Source organism: Mytilus trossulus, chromosome 1 (genome assembly GCF_036588685.1).
Source record: "Mytilus trossulus isolate FHL-02 chromosome 1, PNRI_Mtr1.1.1.hap1, whole genome shotgun sequence".
Classification (NCBI taxonomy): Eukaryota; Metazoa; Mollusca; class Bivalvia; order Mytilida; family Mytilidae; genus Mytilus; species Mytilus trossulus.
In genome coordinates, this window is record NC_086373.1 from 45,431,586 (window position 1) to 45,454,841 (window position 23,256).

Below are 23,256 nucleotides of genomic sequence, written 5' to 3' on the forward strand. Positions count from 1 at the left end.
AATACGCGGATATTTAAATATATCTGGACTACTAGACGTTGTAGCCGAGATGTTCACCCGACTTAAGGCTTTATGCTAAGATATACCTTATTGTGCATTCTTTTTATTATATACATGTACAGTGGCGGATCCAGAACTTTTCATAAGGGGTTTGGTGGGGGTGGGGGCTGACTGACATAAAAGGGGGAGGCTCCAGTCATTATTCAGTGATTTCCTATATAATAAACCAAATTTTAACCCCACCCCCTCCGGATCTGCCTATGATGTATATGTCATCTACAAATGGTATCTTTTCATGCACGGTATGTTTCAAATTGTGTTGTTTTTAAGACTTTGTATGTGTGTATATCTTTCGTTATTCTTTCGATTTGAAAAGCTCGCTTGAGCTTGTGTTTATGTTGATTTTTTTATAATCGATTTAAAATAATTCAATGAATAGACTTCAATTGACTCATTGAGGTAGCCTGTGGTTCAACTTGTCAGCTTTTCGACGTGAACTAGATGGAGCCAGCCAGGCCAGCATTAGGGTAGCTGGGTCACAGTAGGGTGTCATAATGTTAGACGAACTTCAAAAAAAGACTACTGGAAGAAAATGTTCTTTCAACTTTCAATGTTTAATCTGGACTCCACAGTACAATTCATCATGGAAATTAACGAAATCTGTTAATTTGAATATGATTTGTGTAGTGGAAACTTAATTTTACTTTTAATATTTAGGAAACAAAACGTCTCATCTGCAAAACATTGAGAAACAAGCCATTTCTGTGCTCAGACAAAGCATCTCATTAACGTGCTTTATCTCGTCGAAAAATATCCCTTTACCAAGATAAAGGATTTTCATGCCGAAGTTTTGCGTTCGGTTGAATGGGGTCACAAAAATTGGTCTCATGCAGTTGTAGAAGAACAAGGCAGTATTCCTTCACCCCCACATCATCTATACATCTACACCGACCAAGGCAGTTTTTAACTAAGGAATATATAACTGGTTAATCGCAACTCAACTTGTGTCGCACATAGTTTTAGTGTCTACTGTCATACTGCCTCTTCTACAAATAAATACTAAAAAAATAACCAAGTTCAACTGTCTTAAAAAAGAGCAAATATTATTAAAAATCAAAACCCTGACCATATGCACATCTTCAGTATATGAACAAACAGCCAGCAAAGTGAAAACATTCTAGCATTCAAACTGTTGGAGAAAGTTTCCGGAAATGCTATGCACCTTTTATGGAAGTATGTATTCTCCAAAAATGACAAAGTTCAACTATCTCAAAAAGAGAAAATATAAATCAAAATCAAAACCCTGACCACATGCACACCTTCGATATATGTACAAACAGCCAGCAAAGTGAAATGTTCCTAGAATTCAAACTGTAGGAAAAGTTATCCGGAAATGCTATGTACCTCTTATGCAAGTATATACTCCAAATACGACAAAGTTCAACTATCTCCCAACATAGCAAATATAAATAAAAATCAAATCCCTGACTACATGCACATCTTCAATATATGTACAAACAGCCAGCAAAGTGAAAACAACCTAACATTTAAACTTTAGGAGATATTATCCGGAAATGCTATGCACCTCTTATACAAGTATATACTTCAACAAGAGCTGTCTGAATGACAGTAAACAGGATTTTTTATCATTTATTTGTGTCCGGGCAAATACAATATCAACCCAAAACACCTAAATGGTAAAAGTTACAATCATCAATATCAAACGACCTCCATTTTGTCAACAGTAACAACATTATAAAATTAGAGAAAGCTTTAGTTGAATGGTTCATGAGTAAATGCAACGACATGACTGGAAATACATTTTTCAATTTTTCAAGAACCATTACTCCTGAACAGGAAAAGTGAATATCGCCATTATTGAACTTGATCTCCATTTTGTCATCAGTAACAACCTATTTAAATTTGAAAAGCTTTGGTTGAATGGTTTCGTGCGTAAATGGGACGACATGACTGGAAACACCATTTTTCAATCTTTTAAGAACAATAACTCCTGAACCATCTTCGCTAGCCAAGGCATGGTTACGATCCACTTCCCTCCTCTCCACCCATATGGAATATCGGAGACACAAGTTAATGATTTTCATTGGTTGCAGTCGAGACTCGCTGCATCCAATCAAAAAGCGCATATAACATGATCACGTGTAAATGTAGAAGCAGTTTCCACGTGCTTATTGTGCAACAAGTCCTTACATTCCTTAGCATACGACTATATTTTAGTGACAATTTCAATTTGAAGGGTTTAAATCAACTTATAGAAGATCTTGTGTATGTTTTTTGCGCAAATGCATGAATGTCAAAGTATATTTTCGTTTCCAGCTTTACCAAGTGTGTAGAATCTAGACGCTACCGTGTTTTTACATCCAATTGAAGAGTTCAAGTGCTACCATTAGTCATGAATAATGTATTCGGAATGGGCGTGACTGTAATCTTCCGATAGATGGCGCAACATTGTTAATCACAAATGTTGGCTTAATCTGCCAAAAGTGGAGAGGAGGGGAATGGATCGTACCCTTCACTCGGGCTAGCGAAGATGCTCCAGAACAGGAAAAGTGAAAATTGCCATTATTCAACTTGACCTAAATTTTGTCATCAGTAACAACATATTTAAATTTGAAAAGCTTTTGTTGAACGGTTCATGAGTAAATGCACAGACACGATTGGAAACACCATTTTCAATCTTTCAAGAACCATAACTCCTGAACGGTAAAAGTCAAAATCGTCATTATTAAACTTGACCTCAATTTCGTTGTCAGTAACAATATATCAAAATTTTAAAAGCTTTGGTTGAACAATTCATGAGTAACTGCACAGACAACATTTGGCTGCGGCCCGCCCGCATTGTATTTGAATCCTTCAAATTGCTCTTCACATATGTTAACATTTTCTCCGCGAAATTCTTGAAATTTAACTGCTCTTGAAAGTACAACATTTTCTCGCATTCTACGGACTGTGCCATCAATTATCTATGACATTTCCTACATTTTAACATTAATTCAACAAAATTGTATTTATTTTGTATTTTCCGCTTTTTACCATTTGTTAGATTGGTTTAAAAATAAAGTATCAGCACCGGATAGTCTTTCTTGCTTGAGCCCAATCGTCGGTTAAACTTAATGGTCAGGCCATTACAATATCCGATATTATCTGTTAAACGGTTATTCCTAAACGGTCAACCAACTCGTGATGGCTTCCGTAAAATTTACGAAGGGATGATTTCAACCTCACCATTCGGAACTCTTTGTTTAATAGCTTCATTGTGAGTAGCAATAAATTGTCATCCTGCCTTATTTTTTTTAAGTTGCTCATCCTGCATTCATTTTTTTACTCAAAACTCCTGTACTGATTTATTCAAATATAATCTTAGAACCCCCCCCCCCCCTCCTAAAAATCAAATGATATCTCCCTTATTATATATACCTGCTATTTAAAGCCAGTGCTTAATTCATTGAGGTTTTGTTTTTACGCTTTTTAGTTTGTAAGTATTTTATGATATTCCAGTGATTAACTGGTTCGAATTCTCCCGTTTAATGCACATAGAGGTGTTTGCCGCATGAGCAGCGGCTCTAGAGGCTCGGAAATCAAAATTATTTGCTGTCATTATAAATTACTAGAACACACCCGCGAAATGGCGGGCATTTAGAGCGTGGTTGAAAGTATGTGAAGTGTTGTAGGAAGAATTTTGTAAAAGATTTACTGACTTGTGAATTTCAGGAAAAGTATCAGAAGTAATAGGCACTTGGGGACAGGAAAATGTTTGTTAACCCTCCTTCTTTATTTCCAAAATTCCTATTCTTTTTGTTTTCTGTTAGTTTCATTATGAACATACATGTGGTATATTATGAACATTCAAGTCAGGAGACCGTAATTCAGTGGTTGTCGTTTGTGTATGTGTTTTATATTTGTTTTTAGTTCATTTTTTGTAAATAAATAAGGCTGTTAGTATTTTCATTTGAATTGTTTAACATTGTCATTTCGGGGCCTTTTATATCAGACTATGCAGTATCGGCTTTGCACATTGTTGAAGGCCGTAATGTGACTTTTAAATGTTAATTTCGGTGTCATTTTGGTTTCTTGCGGAGTGCTGTCTCATTGGCATTCATACCTCATCTTTTTTTGTAAAAAACTTAATGACTGGAGAATTTCAGAAAAGGTATCAAGAGTCATAGGTAATATGGGACAGGATAATTGTTTTTCTAGCCCGGCTCCTCCTTTTTCCACAAAAGAAATCCTTTTTTTTGTTAGTTCTCTATTAATTTTAATGACACATGGATAATTTTAGCGCATATCTGTATATTGTGAACATTCATAAAAGTGGGGATCGCACCGGGAGGGGTCCTGATCCCGATATCCCGGCCTTGAGAACATGAAATCCCGAGGTTCCGACTTTAATATGAATTAAATATCTCGACATCCTGAAATTCGAAAAAAGAAATCTCGGATCCCGAAATGGTCAATCCTGAAATTTCGATCTTAAAAACACCCGTTCCCGACGTCCCGAAAAGGTCCTGCTTCAAAGTGTATTTTCTTTTAAATTCAATTCTCAGTTTAAAAATCGATCCACGGCGGTCATTGATATCTTCTTCTTCTTCTTCTTCCGAATACGGGAGTAGACTCCTAGGTAGGAGTGTAAAACTTCCCGGAACTTGTGTGCTATGTACATATGGACTTAATTTAAAAACAATATGACAAAGAAAAATCGTTATCAATAACATATATACATTATGTACAGTGGCTTTAAAGTTTAATTAGTTGCTGTGGATCCTTCAAGTGTTAGAGTGGATATGCCACTTTTGAAGGATTCCAGGGTGTCAGACATACCTATTGCTTCAGGTAGTGAGTTCCAGTCCGAAATAGTGCGAGGATAAAATGAAAATTTATAGAAATCTTTATTTGTGGATATTTGCCTAAATTTATGTTTCCCCCTAGTGCGTCTATCAGAAATTGTTAAGTTGTCCTTAGGAACTTCCACTAACCCCAAATTTATTTTATACAGCATAGTTAATCTAGCCTTCTTCCTTCTAGATTCTAAATTTTCCCATTCCAATGATTTTATTAAATTTGAAACTGCTCCAGGTGATCTGTCTTTATAATCATTAAAGACAAACCTGGCTGCCTTACGCTGTACCTGCTCAACCTGAGTGATGTGTTGTACAGACACTATCTATTTAATAAACTCTGTGACTGCCGTGGATCGTAAACTTGAAAATGGTATCAGACAGAAAATACACTTTATTCCTAGTAAATGTATTTGTTTCAAAGTATACAATAAACGCAAGCCGCATGTCTAATCTGAATTAAAATTTCGTCCAATGACGGATATCAGACAGAAAATACACTTTATTGGTAGTATATATGTATGTTAAAAGTATACAGAAAACGCAAACCGGAAGTCAAATCTGACTTAAAATTTCGTCCAATGACGGAAACATATCCGGACGCCTTTTTACTAGTTTTTCTCCAAAAATAACTCAATCTGGATAATCATATGAATGGATGACAAATGCGATTATGCACTGTACATATAGGACATAGAGGCATGAAGATTAATTTATTGTGGAAAGAAGAGAAGCGACACCCCAAAAGAGGTCTTCTCGTTTAATAGTATAGATAATCCTGGTACATGTACCTTTGATAACTAATTATACTTGCATGCTTTTTTTTTTATCTATTTGTATTTGCATGAAGTTGCAAGATTTTTTATGTGATAGACGGTTAAAGATCTCACCAGCGCTCATGTTTTGTCTATCATTATATATTTATATGCAGACTTTAAATACAATTTACTCACTTACTTACTTTGATTGTAAACATGCATTGTTACCCATTAAGGTGGCTCGTGGGTACAAAAATTTTAGCAAAAAATTAAACCTTTATTTTTTCAGAACAAATTTTATTTATTACACTATTAGTTGATACTTTATGATGTGGTACAAAAAACAACCCCAAAAAATGATTTGGTTTGGCCCGAGATGACTTTAAAAACTGAAAAACCTCCAAATTATCTCCCTTTGGTGCAAAAATGCCATTTTTTGGCCTTAAATTTGAAATATCTTTTTTAACTCATCGGTGACCTATATTTTTTATTATTGTTTTCAAATAAGCTGTACATGAACTAAATAATTGTAAAATTTAAGCGATTTCTTATATTAGGTTATTTTTTTATTTTGATATTTCCTCTTTTTCTCCTATTAGTTCAACAGAAAACCAGATGCTCCGCAGGGCGTAGCTTTATACGACCGCAGAGGTTGAACCCTGAACGGTTGGGGCAAGTATGGACACAACATTCAAGCTGGATTCAGCTCTAAATTTGGATTGTGATTTAATAGTTGACACAGCATAGGTTTCTGACACAGAATGAATGTGTTCTAATGAACTTAAATTTTTTGTTTTCTCTTAGAGCAATTCACTATGCTGTTGAATATTAATCCTCTCAAAAAAATGTTTGAAGAAATTTTCTTTTTATTTATGAAATTTCAAATGAGAAAAATTGAACCCAATTTTTTAATCACATCCCCCTTTCCCTTATTCCAAAACTAATCTCAATTAAAATATTCTAATGGAGTTTGCAACAATAACTACTCATTTAAATACATCAATAAAATATTAAGATGTAAAAAAACTGCTTGTTATCACTGAATGGTAAAGATTATTTAAATTTATCAGTTGGTAGTAAAAAGTGAATATACATTGTATATTGTATATAACAAAGATTTAAGTTGATTCTGGACAAAGAAAGATAACTCCAATTAAAAAAAAATTCTTGCAATAAGATATTTCTTGCTTACTATTCTGGACAAAGAAAGATAACTCTAATTAAAAAAAAATTTGCTATTTCACAATATTGTGAAATTAGATATTTCTTGCCATTGCACAATACTGTGCAACTGAAAAGACTTGCTATTGCACAATACTTAATATAATAATTTTAGATCCTGATTTGGACCAACTTGAAAACTGGGCCCATAATCAAAAATCTAAGTACATGTTTAGATTCAGCATATCAAAGAGGCCCAAGAATTTAATTTTTGTTAAAATCAAACTTAGTTTAATTTTGGACCCTTTTGACCTTAATGTAGGCCAATTTGAAAACGTGACCAAAAATGAAGAATCTACATACACATTTAGATTCGGCATATCAAAGAACCCCAATTATTCAATTTTGATGAAATCAAACAAAGTTTAATTTTGAACCCTTTGGGCCCCTTTTTCCTAAACTGTTGAGACCAAAACTCCCAAAATCAATAACAACCTTCCTTTTATGGTCATAAACCTTGTGTTTAAATTTCATAGATTTCTATTTACTTATACTAACGTTATGGTGCGAAAACCAAGAAAAATGCTTATTTGGGTCCCTTTTTGGCCCCTAATTCCTAAACTGTTGGGACCTAAACTCCCAAAATCAATACCAATCTTCCTTTTGTGGTCATAAACATTGTGTTTAAATTTCATTGATTTCTATTTACTTAACCTAAAGTTATTATGCAACCAGATGCTCCGCAGGGCGTAGCTTTATACGACCGCAGAGTTGAACGGTTGGGGCAAGTATGGACACAACATTCAAGCTGGATTCCGCTCTAAATTTGGATTGTGATTAAATAGTTGACACAGCATAGGTTTCTGACACAGAATGAATGTATTCAAATGAACATAAAATTTTTGTTTTCTCTTAGAGCAATTCACTATGCTGTTGAATATTAATCCTCTCAAAAAAATGTTTTAAGAAATTTTCTTTTTATTTATGAAATTTCAAATGAGAAAAATTGAACCCAATTTTTTATTCACATCCCCCTTTCCCTTATTCCAAAACTAATTTCAATTAAAATATTCTAATGGAGTTTGCAACAATAACTACTCATTTAAATACATCATAAAATATTAAGATGTAAAAAAACTGCTTGTTATCACTGAATGGTAAAGATTATTTAAATTTATCAGTTGGTAGTAGAAAGTGAATATACATTGTATATTGTATATAACAAAGATTTAAGTTGATTCTGGACAAAGAAAGATAACTCCAATTAAAAAAAATTCTTGCAGATATTTCTTGCTTACTATACTGGACAAAGAAAGATAACTCTTAATTAAAAAAAAAATTGCTATTTCACAATATTGTGAAATTAGATATTTCTTGCCATTGCACAATACTGTGCAATTGAAAAGACTTGCTATTGCACAATACTTAATATAATAATTTTAGATCCTGATTTGGACCAACTTGAAAACTGGGCCCATAATCAAAAATCTAAGTACATGTTTAGATTCAGCATATCAAAGAGACCCAAGAATTTAATTTTTGTTAAAATCAAACTTAGTTTAATTTTGGACCCTTTGCACTTTAATTTAGACCAATTTTAAAACTGGGCCAAAAATTAAGAATCTACATACACAGTTAGATTTGGCATATCAAAGAACCCCAATTATTCAATTTTTGATGAAATCAAACAATGTTTAATTTTGGACCTCGATTTGGGCCAACTTGAAAACTGGGCCAATAATCAAAAATCTAAGTACATTTTTAGATTCAGCATATCAAAGAACCCCAAGGTTTCAATTTTTGTTAAAATCAAACTAAGTTTAATTTTGGACCCTTTGGACCTTAATGTAGACCAATTTGAAAACGGGACCAAAAATTAAGAATCTACATACACAGTTAGATTCGACATATTAAAGAACCCCAATTATTCAATTTTGATGAAATCAAACAAAGTTTAATTTTGGACCCTTTGGGCCCCTTTTTCCGTAACTGTTGGGACCAAAACTCCCAAAATCAATACCAACCTTCCTTTTATAGTCATAAACCTTATGTTTAAATTTCATAGATTTCTATTTACTTATACTAACGCTATGGTGCGAAAACCAAGAAAAATGCTTATTTGGGTCCCTTTTTGGCCCCTAATTCCTAAACTGTTGGGACCGAAACTCCCAAAATCAATACCAACCTTCCTTTTGTGGTCATAAACATTGTGTTTAAATTTCATTGATTTCTATTCACTTTAACTAAAGTTATTGTGCGAAAACCAAGAATAATGCTTATTTGGGCCCTTTTTTGGCCCCCAATTCCTAAACTGTTGAAACCAAAACTCCCGAAATCAATCCCAACCTTTCTTTTGTGGTCATAAACCTTGTGTCAAAATTTCATAGATTTCTATTAACTTAAACTAAAGTTATAGTGCGAAAACCAAGAAAATGCTTATTTGGGCCCTTTTTGGCCCCTAATTCCTAAAATGTTGGGACCAAAACTCCCAAAATCAATACCAGCCTTCCTTTTATGGTCATAAACCTTGTGTTAAAATTTCATAGATTTCTATTCACTTTTACTAAAGTTAGAGTGCGAAAACTAAAAGTATTCGGACGACGACGACGACGACGACGCCAACGTGATAGCAATATACGACGAAATTTTTTTCAAAATTTGCGGTCGTATAAAAACCAAGAATAATGCTTATTTGGGCCCTTTTTTGGCCCCTAATTCCTAAACTGTTGAAACCAAAACTCCCAAAATCAATCCCAACCTTTCTTTTCTGGTCATAAACCTTGTGTCAAAATTTCATAGATTTATATTAACTTAAACTAAAGTTATAGTGCGAAAACCAAGAAAATGCTTATTTGGGCCCTTTTTGGCCCCTAATTCCTAAAATGTTGGGACCAAAACTCCCAAAATCAATACCAACCTTCCTTTTATGGTCATAAACCTTGTGTTAAAATTTCATAGATTTCTATTAACTTTTACTAAAATTAGAGTGCGAAAACTAAAAGTATTCGGACGACGACGACGACGCAGACGACGACGCCAACGTGATAGCAATATATGACGAAATTTTTTTCAAAATTTGCGGTCGTATAAAAAGGACATTAACAAAAATGTATGCTTCTTCCAGAGGCAGATTTTAGCTTAAATGAACGGTGACCCCATTTTTTTATTTCATTTTTCTTTTAAGTATATGATAAAGTTCATTTATGAAAAAATATAGCGAAATCCTATATTAGGAAAAAAAAATCATTTATACCCAGGAGCCCCCTTAAATAGATTTGTCAAAAACCCAGGTGATAAAAAAAGTGTTATACGTAAATAAACACTTGTATGTGCGGGAACATAAGTATGTTAATATGCATATCCATATAAGGTAGTGTTCCTGACCTGATGAATATACAATATTAGGTCACTGTCAGGAAAATATAAACCGAGCCTTTTCCCAGATTTGAACCGAGTACAAAAAAGTTTATATTTTTATGACATTGACCTAACATTGTTTTTATTCTCAATCTGCAACTTAAATTAATACATTAGTAGGTTTTTAAATCGTAACACAAATGTCAAATTTATTTTTCAGCCCTTAATGGACCCCTGATTGTGGAGAAAGTGTTCCATGATGAAATTAACATTATACAAAATATAGCTATGTTACTACAATTAGGAAAAAAACACAACTCGTTGCAGTATAAATGAGAATATGTACTTTACAGATTTAAATGATAATTATAGTTAAAATTATATGTGGACAAATATACTCAACCTAAGATCACGCATACATGTGGAAATCAATCATGCTCAGCCACCATAAACCATTTGTTATTTATTTACCACTCATTTAGTGGATTGGTATGAATTTGTCAAAGTGAAAATTCACTTATTTTCCAATTCTTATAAAACTGTCATATTTTAATGTTTAAGATATAATTTTCAAAAATAAAATATTGTTTTCACTATCTTTAATTCAAATCAAAATTGTTATGATAAAGTTTTAACCATTATTTTTTCTTCATCTCCTCTCAACATCTGCAAATAGGCTGGTTTCTGAAAACAAAAATCATTTTGAAATGATGAATAAGTTCAAATTAAGTAATTGCGAACATTGAATTAATGTGTTGGTTACAGAAATTTTCTGAAAAAAAATGTATTTAAACAGATAGAAATTTTAATTCACACAACAAAATGTGGTCAACTTTTTCAACCACAAACGATGGAATTTTTAATTGGAGATGAGGATTTCGGAATTGCTTATTCAAGCTTTGTGTATATTTGTTTTTACCGGAAGCGCTTCATTCTAAAAATGTGCGCACGGTTAACACTTTTACAACGCTATAAAATTACAAACAGAAGCATTCATACCTATAAGTAATTTTTATCTAGGATCATGAAAACACGATTTCTATCAAGTTTTTATTTAATTTACCTGTGCACTTTATTGTGGAACCTCGTGTAATCGACTGTTAAATTGCATTATGTAATGAATCTCAATTTCAGAAGGACGCGACATTGCTGTTAGCCAATCAAAATAACGTAATATTATGAAACATACATGCAATGTAATTATTAACCATTGATATCATGTTGATATTCCTAAATATAACGCTTCACTATAACTACTACTAGGCGAGTGAATTATTTCAAAAAGACGCTTACTCAACGACTTTAATGCTCCCTTCTAACCTGAGACTACTATCTCAGCTTCTAACACACGGCTGTATTATGTATCATTCTCTACTTTCTGTTTTGCCCGGTCGTAAAAAAATCATACGGTGCATTTTCTGTTCAATCAAGGTCAAAGGTCATGAAAAAACATTCCAATTTTTGCGATTACTCATCAAAAAGCCATTTTCTAATTCTTGTGCCATAAAATTTTCTAAAAGATCATATGAACTTTATATAACAAGATACATCATTTCCAAATCAAACAAAAAATAAGAGGTCAGATGCACCATATTCCCGAAAATTGAAATTCATCACAAATCATCCTGCAAATAGCGATCATTTTGTTGTTCTATGATAAGATAGCACATCGCTTATTGTCAATGGTAGGGAGAATGATTTTCCATAATAAAAGAAGGGGTTTTAAAGTTCGAAACGAATATATACGAGGTAATTGACTGAGGTAAAAATATGTTTTTTACGAAGTCAAACTTATTTACTTTTTGTAATCATGTTTAAATGCAAACATGGTTTACTTTGTGGCATTGGTTTTTCTAAAAATGCCATACAGTGATTTAAAATAGTTAATGTTATCTCCTATGTAATTTGGTCTCTGATGGATAATTGTCTCATTCACCACCATACCACATCTTCCTATTTGTTCTTATATGAGTCTACAATAACAGTGGATCCATCACTACTATGACAGTCATCTTTCAACCCGTGCTCTTAAACAGTTTACCATGTGTTCCGGTCTATGATCTTTCTTGATATTCTTCTGTTTACTTCTTGTTTTATGTTTTTTTCTTTTCTTAGGTATATAATATTCCTAAAAAAACAAAATGTAAAAAATTTAGTTAACAAATAATAATAATAAAACAAGAGTGCACATGCTGAAAGGTCTCGCCTTCTTTACTAATCATTGATATTATGTTGATAGTCATAAATATAAAGCTGTATTTATATAACTGTCACATAAACTTAACATGAACCCACAAAACTAAACATTGACCAATGAACCATGAAAATGAGGTCAAGGTCAGATGAAACATGCTAGAGAGACAAGTACAGCTAACAATTCTTCCACATATAACTGACCTATTGGTTGGTTACAGTTTAAGAAAAACAGACCAAAACACAAAAATTTAACACTGAGCAATGAACCATGAAAATGAGGTCAAGGTCAAATAAAACCTGAGCGACTGACATATAGATCATATTTCCATACACTAAATATAGTTGATTTATTGCATATAGTATTTGAAAAAAAGACCAAAACTCAAAAACTTAACTATAACCACTAAACCATGAAAATGAGGCCAAGGTCAGATGACACCTGCCAGTTGGACATGTACACATTACGTCCTTCCATGTTTTATCTGTATATTATGTAATGTTTACTCTTATCTCCACAGGAGCTGGAGTTATAATATATTATCAACCAACCAAGTTTAACATGGTAGCAGAGCGTAAGAAATATAAGAAAACTCCAACTCGACCAGTGGTCTCACTTCCGTTGGCCACAGAGTTCAATAAAGTGGCTGCTGTTGATTTAAAAGAATGGAAACCAAACATATACTTTTTGCATTTAATTGATATTACAACAAGATTTAGTGTGGCTACAGTTATTAAAAGGAAAACACCAGATGTCATAGCAGACAAGATAATGTCTCTGTGGATAGGGAGTGGAATGGGACCTCCAAAGTGTTTCCTAGCTGACAATGGTGGTGAATTTGCAAATGAAATTTTCTGTGATATGTGTGCTAACCATAACATTGATGTAATGAATACTGCTGCTTATAGTCCTTGGCAGAATGGTATTTGTGAACGTAATCATGCTGTGGTTGATGACTGTGTTGCAAAAATATTGGAAGATCAACCAAAACTAGCTCTAGAAGTAGCTTTAGTATGGGCTTTGAATGCTAAAAACAGTCTCTCGATGGTATATGGATGGAGCCCGTATCAACTTGTTTTTGGAACGAACCCAAACTTGCCAAATGTGCTTAATGATAAACCTCCTGCTTTGGAGCACATTATAGTCAGTCAGACATTTGCAAATCATCTAAATGCATTGCACTCTGGTAGGGGTGCTTTCATACAAGCAGAGTCATCAGAAGGAATAACCAGATGCTCCGCAGGGCGCAGCTTTATAGGACCGCAGAGGTTGAACCCTGAACAGTTGGGGCAAGTATGGATACAACATTCAAGCTGAATCCAGCTCTAAATTTGAATGTGATTAAATAGTTGACACAGCATAGGTTTCTGACACAGAATGAATGTGTTCTAATGAACTTAAAAATTTTGTTTTCTCTTAGAGCAATTCACTATGCTGTTGAATATTAATCCTCTCAAAAAAATGTTTGAAGAAATTTTCTTTTTATTTATGAAATTTCAAATGAGAAAAATTGAACCCCCCACCCAATTTTTTTTTCACATCCCCCTTTCCCTTATTCCAAAACTGATCTTAATTAAAATTTCTAATGAAGATTGCAACAATAAATACTCATTTAAATACTTCATAGAATATTAAGATGTAAAAAAACTGCTCGTTATCACTGAATGGTAAAGATTGTTTTAATTTATCAGTTGGTAGTAAAAAGTGAACATACATTGTATATTGTATATAACAAAGATTTAAGTTGATTCTGGACAAAGAAAGATAACTCCAATTTAAAAATTTCTTGCTATTGCACAATATTGTGCAATTAGATATTTCTTGCTTACTATTCTGGACAAAGAAAGATAACTCTAATTAAAATAAAATTTGCTATTGCACAATATTGTGCAATTAGATATTTCTTGCTATTGCGCAATACTGTGCAATTGAAAAGACTTGCTATTGCACAATACTGTGCAATTGAAGATTTCTGGCTATTGGGCAATACCATGCAATGGTAAATTTCTTGCTATTGCACAATACTTACTTATTTTAGATCCTGATTTGGACCAACTTGAAAACTGGGCCCATAATCAAAAATCTAAGTACATGTTTGGATTCTGAATATCAAAGAACCCCAAGAATTCAATTAATGTTAAAATCAAACTAAGTTTAATTTTGGACCCTTTGGACTTTAATGTAGACCAATTTGAAAACAGGACCAAAATTAAGAATCTACATACACAGTTAGATTTTGCATATCAAAGAACCCCAATTATTCAATTTTTGATGAAATTAAACAAAGTTCGATTTTAGACCCCGATTTGGACCAACTTGAAAACTGGGCCATTAATAAAAAATCTAAGTACATTTTAGATTCAGCATACCAAAGAACCCCAAGGATTCAATTTTTGTCAAAATCAAACAAAGTTTAATTTTGGACCCTTTGGACCTTAATGTAGACCAATTTGAAAATGGGACCAAAAATTAAGAATCTACATACACAGTTAGATTCGGCATATCAAAGAACCCCAATTATTCAATTCTTGATGAAATCAAACAAAGTTTAATTTTGGACCCTTTGGGCCCCTTTTTCCTAAACTGTTAAGACCAAAACTCCCAAAATCAATACCAACCTTCCTTTTATGGTCATAAACCTTGTATTTAAATTTCATAGATTTCTATTTACTTATACTAAAGTTATGGTGCGAAACCCAAGAAAAATGCTCATTTGGGCCCTTTTTGGCCCCTAATTCCTAAACTGTTAGGACCGAAACTCCCAAAATCAATACCAACCTTCCTTATGTGGTCATAAACCTTGTGTTTAAATTTCATAGATATCTATTAACTTATACTAAAGTTCTGGTGCAAAAAACAAGAAAAAATGCTTATTTGGACCCCTTTTTGGCCCCTATTTCCTAAACTGTTAGAACCAAAACTCCCAAAATCAATCCCAACCTTCCTTTTGTGGTCATAAACCTTGTGTCAAAATTTCATAGATTTCTCTTAACTTTTCCTAAAGTTACTGTGCGAAAAACAAGAAAATGCTTATTTGGGCCCTTTTTGGCCCCTAATTCCTAAAATGTTGGGATCAAAACTCCCAAAATCAATCCCAACCTTCCTTTTGTGGTCATAAACCTTGTGATAAAATTTCATAGATTTATATTCACTTTTACATAAGTTAGAGTGCGAAAACTAAAAGTATTCAGACGACGACGCAGACGCCAACGTGATAGCAATATATGAAAATTTTGCGGTCGTATAAAAAGGGCTCTACATCATACAATTAGAGCCTCTGGTGAATGTTTTCAGCATGTAGATACAGTTTATTACAAAAGAGATGACGATAATAAGTTGAAAGGACCTGGAACCGTCCTTGGTCAAGATGGCAAAGTAGTGTTTGTAAAGCATGGAAGTATATATGTCAGGGTTCATCTATGTAGGCTTATCAGATGTTGAACAGAGTTTAATGCTATGTCATCTAAGCACTAAATGTAAACAAAAACAATGTACAACCAGTTAGAGAGAAAATTCATCAAACTGCGTTTTATGATAGTGATGATAGGAGGAAAACAACAAAAGAAATGTGGAACAGAATATAGAGGAACAAGAACCTGTACAAAATGAAAATGATCATCAGCAAAATATACAACTTCCTCAAATGCAAAATGATGACAATGAACAAGTAGATCAAAATATTGCACCTGGAGCAGCATTTGATAACCTTGAAGAGCCTGTAAGGCAAAAAGAAAATAAAAACAAAGATATTCCACATGTTGGAGAAAATATAGTATACAAAATGAAAGTAAATGACACATGGGTCAAAGCGAAGGTTTTGAGTAAAGGTGGTAAATCAACTGGAAAAAAATGGGCTTATTTGAACCTTCAGGATGAGAATGAAGATGCTCAGGTTGGCATAGATTTTGCTAAAGATGTTCAAGAGTGGCGTACAGAACAAGATGTAGATGAAGTTAATGCAGTTGTTGTTCCTCAATCTAGGCATAATGAGAACCAAGTGAAACATGCTAAACAGCTAGAAATGGACAATTGGAAATCATTTATGATGAAATTCCATATTCAGGCCAAAAATTAATGTCAACAAGATGGGTTATTACAGAAAAAGAAATGAATGGAGAAAGAAAAGTGAAAGCTAGGTTGGTAGTGAGAGGGTTTGAGGAAGAAAATGAAGTAAAAATCAGATTCACCAACGGTACACAAAGAAAGCCTAAGATTATTTTTAGCTTTAGCTTCTACTTCCGAGTTTGACATTCATTCAATAGATATAAGGCAGCATTTTTACAAGGTAAAGAAATTGACAGAATTATTTTTGTATAACCTCCAAAAGAGCTTTCTTCTGATAAACCAGTAGCATGGAAACTAAACAGGTGTGTTTATGGGTTTATTGATGCCTCTAGGAACTGGTTTTTTAGTGTTAAAAGAGAACTTCTATACTAGAGTGTATTCAGTTTAAGCTTGATCCTGCCATATTTTATTGGCACAAAAACAACAATCTTGAAGGACTTTTCCTAATGCATGTAAATGATTTTCTATGGGCAGGAAGTGAACATTTCAAAAAGCAGGTTATGTCAAATAAGGGATAAATTTGATTGTGGAAAAGAATAAGACAGTAGTTTCAGATATATAGGTCTAAATATTCAACAAGAAGGCAATGACATATACTTAAAACAACATGATTATACAGATGAACTGAAGCAAGTTGATAGAGCTGACATTTAGACTGGTATATATCCAGAAATTGTTGGTCAGTTACACTGGATTGCCACACAGAGTAGACCTGATTTGTGCTTTGATGTTTTGGATCTTTTAGTCCAGTCAAACTAAGATTTAACCTCAAACTAATTGCAACAGAAAATGTTTTAGTTCTGATCTATAGCAGTATGCCCTAAATATACACAGAAAAAAGTCCCATAAAATCTAACATGAGGAAACTCAAAATCAGCATTTTTAATTTCCTATGGAAATTAACATTGGGAGGGGAGTTAACTCTGCAAAAATAAGTCTTTTTGGTCAGTTCTTAGTTGATTTCCTTAAAGTTTATGTAAAGTATGATACTTTGATGGGGTTATAAGTTGGTATTTGACAAAATTACATAATCTCCTGCTCATGAAATGTACAAAACCGAAGTGTTATGGTTTTTTTTTTATATGCATTTCTCTTTAAAAGAAATGGCAAATTTGAAGCTTGGTGACAATTTTGAAAAAATAAAGTGAAAATTTGGTATTGTTTATATTAGTATATCATATTTTTTCAGCATCTTATTTGTCTAAAGAAACATTTAACCACAAAAAGAAGAATACATACTTAATCATTTTTATTAGATTTGAGATTTTTTACCTTGACATGTTGAAAATTCAATAAATGGTCCACTGATGAATTACGACATCTATATAATAGCTTGATAAAAGATATGAAAACACCTTCAGAGTTGTTTGTTTTACTCTAAAGACCGCTTAAAATATAAAGAATCAATGCATTCTGATGAATAGAAGCGGTAAAGGTATAATTTCGTATCAATTTTTATTGATATTTCGTCCTTTTTTTAAAGATTTATCTCCCTTTTCATTGCAAATCTCCATAGGAATTTTAAATGGTGATTTTTTTAGTTTCCTCCAGTAAGATGTTATGGGACTTTTTTCTGTGTAGATTTGGGGTATTATGCAAAAGATTAAAACTTTAAAATCTTCTGTTGCAATTACTTTCAGGTTAGGGTCAAATTAATGCTAGATTGACTGGACTATTTCTACTTCTGTACAGCTAAGTGAAGCTAAGACTCAATCAAAGTTGAATAAAGTAATCAGAAAAGCTAAAAACAATTCATACAGAATTAAATATCCAAACTTGAAAGTCTAAAGAACATTGGGTTAATACTCGTTACCGATGTTTCATATGCCAATTTATCTGATCGTGTTTCAAGTGCCAGTGGATATGTGATATTTCTACGCGGACAAAATGGAAAAAATTGCCCAATTTCTTGGTCTTCAAAGAAATTCAGACGAGTTGTTAAAAGTACTCTAGCTGCGGAAGCTTTATCACTTGTTGATGGACTAGATGCTTGCTATTTTGTAAGCAGCATTCTTCAAAAAATAATAAAATTAAATGCAGGAGAATCTATTCCAATCAAGTGTTTCACAGACAACAAATATGTGTCAAAACATTCACTCAACAAAACTTATTTCAGAGAAACGGTTGTGTTTAGATTTAGCTAGCATCAAAGAAAGTGTTAGTCTTGGTGATATCACAGTCACATGGATTAAAACCAGCAGCCAGATTTCGGATTGTTAAACTAAAGCAGGAGCTGATTTCCATCCCTTGATCAAAGTTCTCAGTACTGAGAAAGGACCATGAAATTGAAACCGAACATTCAAATTGACAATGTTTAAAATTTAGACATTGGTTTTGTTTTCTTAAATATTTTAAATTCTCGCATAGATTAGACCATAAACTTTGAGTTTAAGAAAGACGCGCGAATGTGTTATATCTGTATATTATGTAATGTTTACTCTTCTCTCCACATGAGCTGGAGTTATAATATATTATCAACCAACCAAGTTTTACATTCCATACACCAAATATACTTATAGTATCTGAGATATGGACTTAACCACCAAAACTTTACCTTGTTCACTGATCCATGAAATGAGGTCGAGGTCAAGTGAATACTGTCTGACGGGTAAGAGGACCTTGCAAGGTACGCACATACCAAATATAGTTGTTACATGAAAGATAAATTTTCCTTTGATCTTATAGCGAGTTAATTCGGTTATTTTTAGAGGAGTGCTTTAACTGAGTGATTTTTCAGTTATTTCACTCTACAATCTCGCCGTTGAGGATTCTTGTTAAAATAGCAAAGAATGGGAGGAGCTCAAACCAGTGCATTAACTTCCATCTCAAAAGTTGTTAATGCACAGTCTAGCTCCACCTCCTTTGGATAGTAATTAGGGAGCAACCATTTAACTTCCAAGGTTTAATGTCGGAGTCGGAAATTTGTTTTACGAGCAAAGCGCTATCAATCTTATTTAGTTTTCCAACGCTAACAACCAAATATTTTTTTTAATATTTAAAACTTTAAGATAGAGTGAAATCTGGATTCAGAATTTTTATTTTTTTTGTCATCTTCTTGACCAGAATATTTTTTCTCTCTCATCAAATTGGGGATAAGAATATTTTTTTAGAAAAAAAAACACTCTCCCTCCTTCTTATAGCTAAAATGTCATTCCCTCATAAAATGAAAAAAAAATAGAAATGACTATACATTTTCAGACAGACTACATTTGTTTTGCTTGGATACATGTTTTATCATATCGAAATTAATTTTCAGACAGACTACATTTGTTTTGCTTGGATACATGTTTTATCATATCGAAATTAATAATAGTCTAAAATAAATTATTCCTCCCCCCTTCGTATATTTCTATGATTTTGATTGGTTAACGCACGTCGTTACAAACCCCATAGCCCCTGAGTGTTGCTAACCCATATCCCCGGACGCTGCTACCTATTACATCGGGGGAAATTCACGTGCGTTTTCCTTAATTCCATAATTGTTCCTTATGAGATGTCGAATTGTGTAGATTATCCATGATGTCTGAATAACTATATACTTAATACACTAACGATTTTATCTTATTATGACGATCATTTGCACTAATTTTAGTAAATATGCATCACTATTCTTCCACATTGTCAATGAATGGGACTACTGACCTAGCTTTGCAAATGACCCCCGTTAACGTCACACCGTCTATGATGTAACTCTCACAACTTTGAGCGCCAAATTCGACCCATTTCACTTTCTCTGTCTTTAGATTAAAAACGTCTTATATTTGTCTACCTGTAGGGTTCTACCAAAGGTAGTACCCTACAGTAACACCCAGTTAAAAATATGTCAAAATCCCAAATTTCAATAAAAGATATTTAAACAAGAGGCTGTCACAACGACAGCAAACTGGATTTATTAACATTTATTTGTGTCCTGGCAATATCACAAGAACCATTACTGATGAATGGTGAAAGTAAAAATTGACAATATCAAATTTGACCTCCCTTTTGTAGTCAGTATCAACCTAATAAAATTGGAAAAGCTTAGATTGAATGGTTCATGGTAAATGCAACAACGTGAATGGAAACTCCATTTTACGATCTTTCAAGAACCATAACTCCTTAACGGTAAAAGTCAAAATCGACATTTTTGAACTGGACCTCTATTTTGTCATCAGTAACAACATATAACAATTTCAAAAGCTTTGGTTGAATGAGAAAATGCACCGACACGACTGGAAACACCATTTTTCAATCTTTCAAAAACCATAACTCATGAACGGTAAAAGTCAAAATCGTCATTATTGAACTTCACCTCCATTTTGTTATCAGTAACAATATGTTAAAATTTGGGAAGCTTTGGTAGAACAGTTCATGCGTAAATGCACGGACATGACTGGAAACTCCATTGTTCAATCTTTCAAGAACCATAACTCCTGAACGGTATAAGTCAAAATCGTCATTATTGAACTTGACCTCCATTTTGTCATCGGTAACAACATATTAAAACTTGGGAAGCTTTGGTAGAACAGTTCATGCATAAATGCATGGACACGACTGGAAACTCTATCAGTCAGAGCTCAGACATAAACAAGTCGATTTTTGTTTTTGACTTAAATAAGTCGAAACATGTATTTATTATAAAAATGTAGTTTCAATTTTAGACTTATCTAAGTCAGAAAATGACAGACTTGTTTAGGTCTATTTATGTTGGTGAAAAAACTTAATGTTACTTTGTGGCCAAACTACACCACCTATGACAGCAAAAACCTGTATGAGAGTTCACAAGGACTTGAGCTATCTATATTTAATAATTTAATTGAACATCTTTACTAAACACAGATGTTTTTCCTCATTAAGTGTGATTCCAGGTGGTTGCATTGTAAGGTTAATTAACATTATCTCCGATTTTTTAGACTCTCATTCATATTTTTCTTTAGAAGACAAAGCATCTGTATCTGTAGTGGTACGTGTAGAATCCTATTAAGGCTTTTATACACGGTGGAGAAGAGCGCCGTTGTTATGGGCGGTGTTCTTGTAGAGCGGTCTTAAATGCCTCTACAGAACCTGCATGCACAACTTTATCTGGTAGTTGGTTCCAGTGAATAGTTGTTTCCACAAAAAATGAATGTTTGTACTGTGGTTTGTTGCTATTTGGTACTTTCAGTCCTCTGGTGTTATTAATAACTTGACGTTCAATGATATTGTCAGTTTCACAGTTTAAGTAAGTTTTGGCTTTAATTGTTCGTTTCGGTCTTGCTGGTATGACAAAATTGTCGGCTGGTAGAGCCGGCACCAGACCCTCAACCACCTTGTAAATCAGGATAAGACGGAGGCTGTGTCTTCTTTCCTCTAGCGTCTTCATTTCAAGCTGGCGTCTCATATTAGTTATGGACCCTGTTTCCCGACTCCTGTAGTTTTTCTTTATGAATCGTAAGCCTCTTTTTTGGATACGTTCTAGTTTGTCAATATCCCCTTTCATATATGGGTTCCAGATTGTTGCGCCATATTCCATGGTTGATCTTACAAGGGATATATATGCTACTTTCCTACATGCTTCTGGTACGTTCCTCAAGTTCCTCCGAAGAAAGCCCAAGGTGGCGTTGGCTTTCTTGCTGATGTTATTTATGTGGAAGCTCCATTTCAGATCATTTGAGATTTGGAGTCCTAAGTAGGGGTTCACTTGTACTTCTTGTAGGATGTGTTTATTTAGCGTGTAGAATTTGTCTGCTTTTTTGTTTATGGATAGAACATAGCACTTTTTGGCGTTGAATCGCATTCCCCATTTGTCGGCCCAGATTTCTAGTTGTTCCAAATCTGTTTGTAGCTTTTGTTGGTCTTGGCTATTTTTAATTGTTCTGTATAGTAGGCAGTCGTCAGCAAATAGTCTTACTGATGATGTTACACTGTCTGGTAGGTCATTGATGTGGCACAGGAATAGGATTGGTCCTAAGACTGTGCCCTGGGGGACCCCAGAGTCGACTGTTGTTTCGCCAGATGATTCGCCTTCCACGATGGTTCTCATTGATCTTGCAGTTAGGAAGTTCTTAAGCCATTTGTGTGTATTTCCTTTAATTCCATACTGATCTAATTTATGTAATAATTTGTTGTGTGGTACGGTGTCGAAAGCTTTTGAAAAATCTAATATGCCTACGTCGATTTGATGTCCCTTGTCGTGTTCTTGTAAGAAGTCGTTGATGGTAGTTATGAGTTGGGTTTCACATGAGTATCCTGACCTGAAGCCGTGGTTTAAGTTGGTCAGGATTTTGTTTTTTTCCAGATGTTTAAGAATATGCCTGCATACGATGTGTTCTAGAATTTTGCTGATGACAGATGTTAAGGATACAGGTCTGTAGTTTTCTGCCAGGTGTTTGTCTCCTTTTTTGAAGATACTGGATATGTTTGCGTCTCTCCAGTCTTTTGGTAGTTCACCTGTGTCTAGCGAGCATTGCATTATGATTTGTAGAATGGGTGCTAGTTGTTCAGCACATTCCTTGAGTATGCGGTTAGGGATGTTGTCTGGTCCAGAGGCTTTATTAGGGTTTGTGTTTTTTAGGAGTTTCTCCAGCCCCTTTTGGTCGATCGTTAGAGGTGTTATATTGATTTTTGCTCGTTTTCTTGTTGTTGGTAGGTTAGTGTCTGATGTTATTGTGAATACGGACTTGAATTGTTCTAGTAGGAGTTCGGCTTTCCCTTTACTGTCACTGACAAGAGTAGTTCCCTTTTTTAATGGTGCTATTCCTCCTGAGTCCTGGCGTTTGGATTTAATGTATTTCCAAAACGGCTTTGTGTCATTGTTGTTTAGGCCCTCAAAGATGTTTTGGTTGACATATTCATATTCTGCTTTCCTCAGTTGTTTCTTGCATTCCTTTTGGAAGGACCTATAATT

General features: G+C 33.7%; 1 protein-coding gene across 1 annotated transcript in view; it reads right to left on the reverse strand.

Moving 5' to 3' along the window:
• Positions 1–10,714: 10,714 nt before the first annotated feature.
• Positions 10,715–23,256, reverse strand: part of LOC134725487 (myb-like protein X) — a 47,927-nt gene continuing 35,385 nt past the window's right edge. The window contains exons 5-6 of the mRNA XM_063589340.1: positions 12,174–12,260; positions 10,715–10,816 (exon numbers count right to left, since the gene is read on the reverse strand). Of these exons, the coding sequence (XP_063445410.1) occupies positions 10,751–10,816; positions 12,174–12,260 (153 nt within the window). The 3' untranslated portion in view covers positions 10,715–10,750. The remainder of the gene's footprint in view (positions 10,817–12,173; positions 12,261–23,256) is intronic.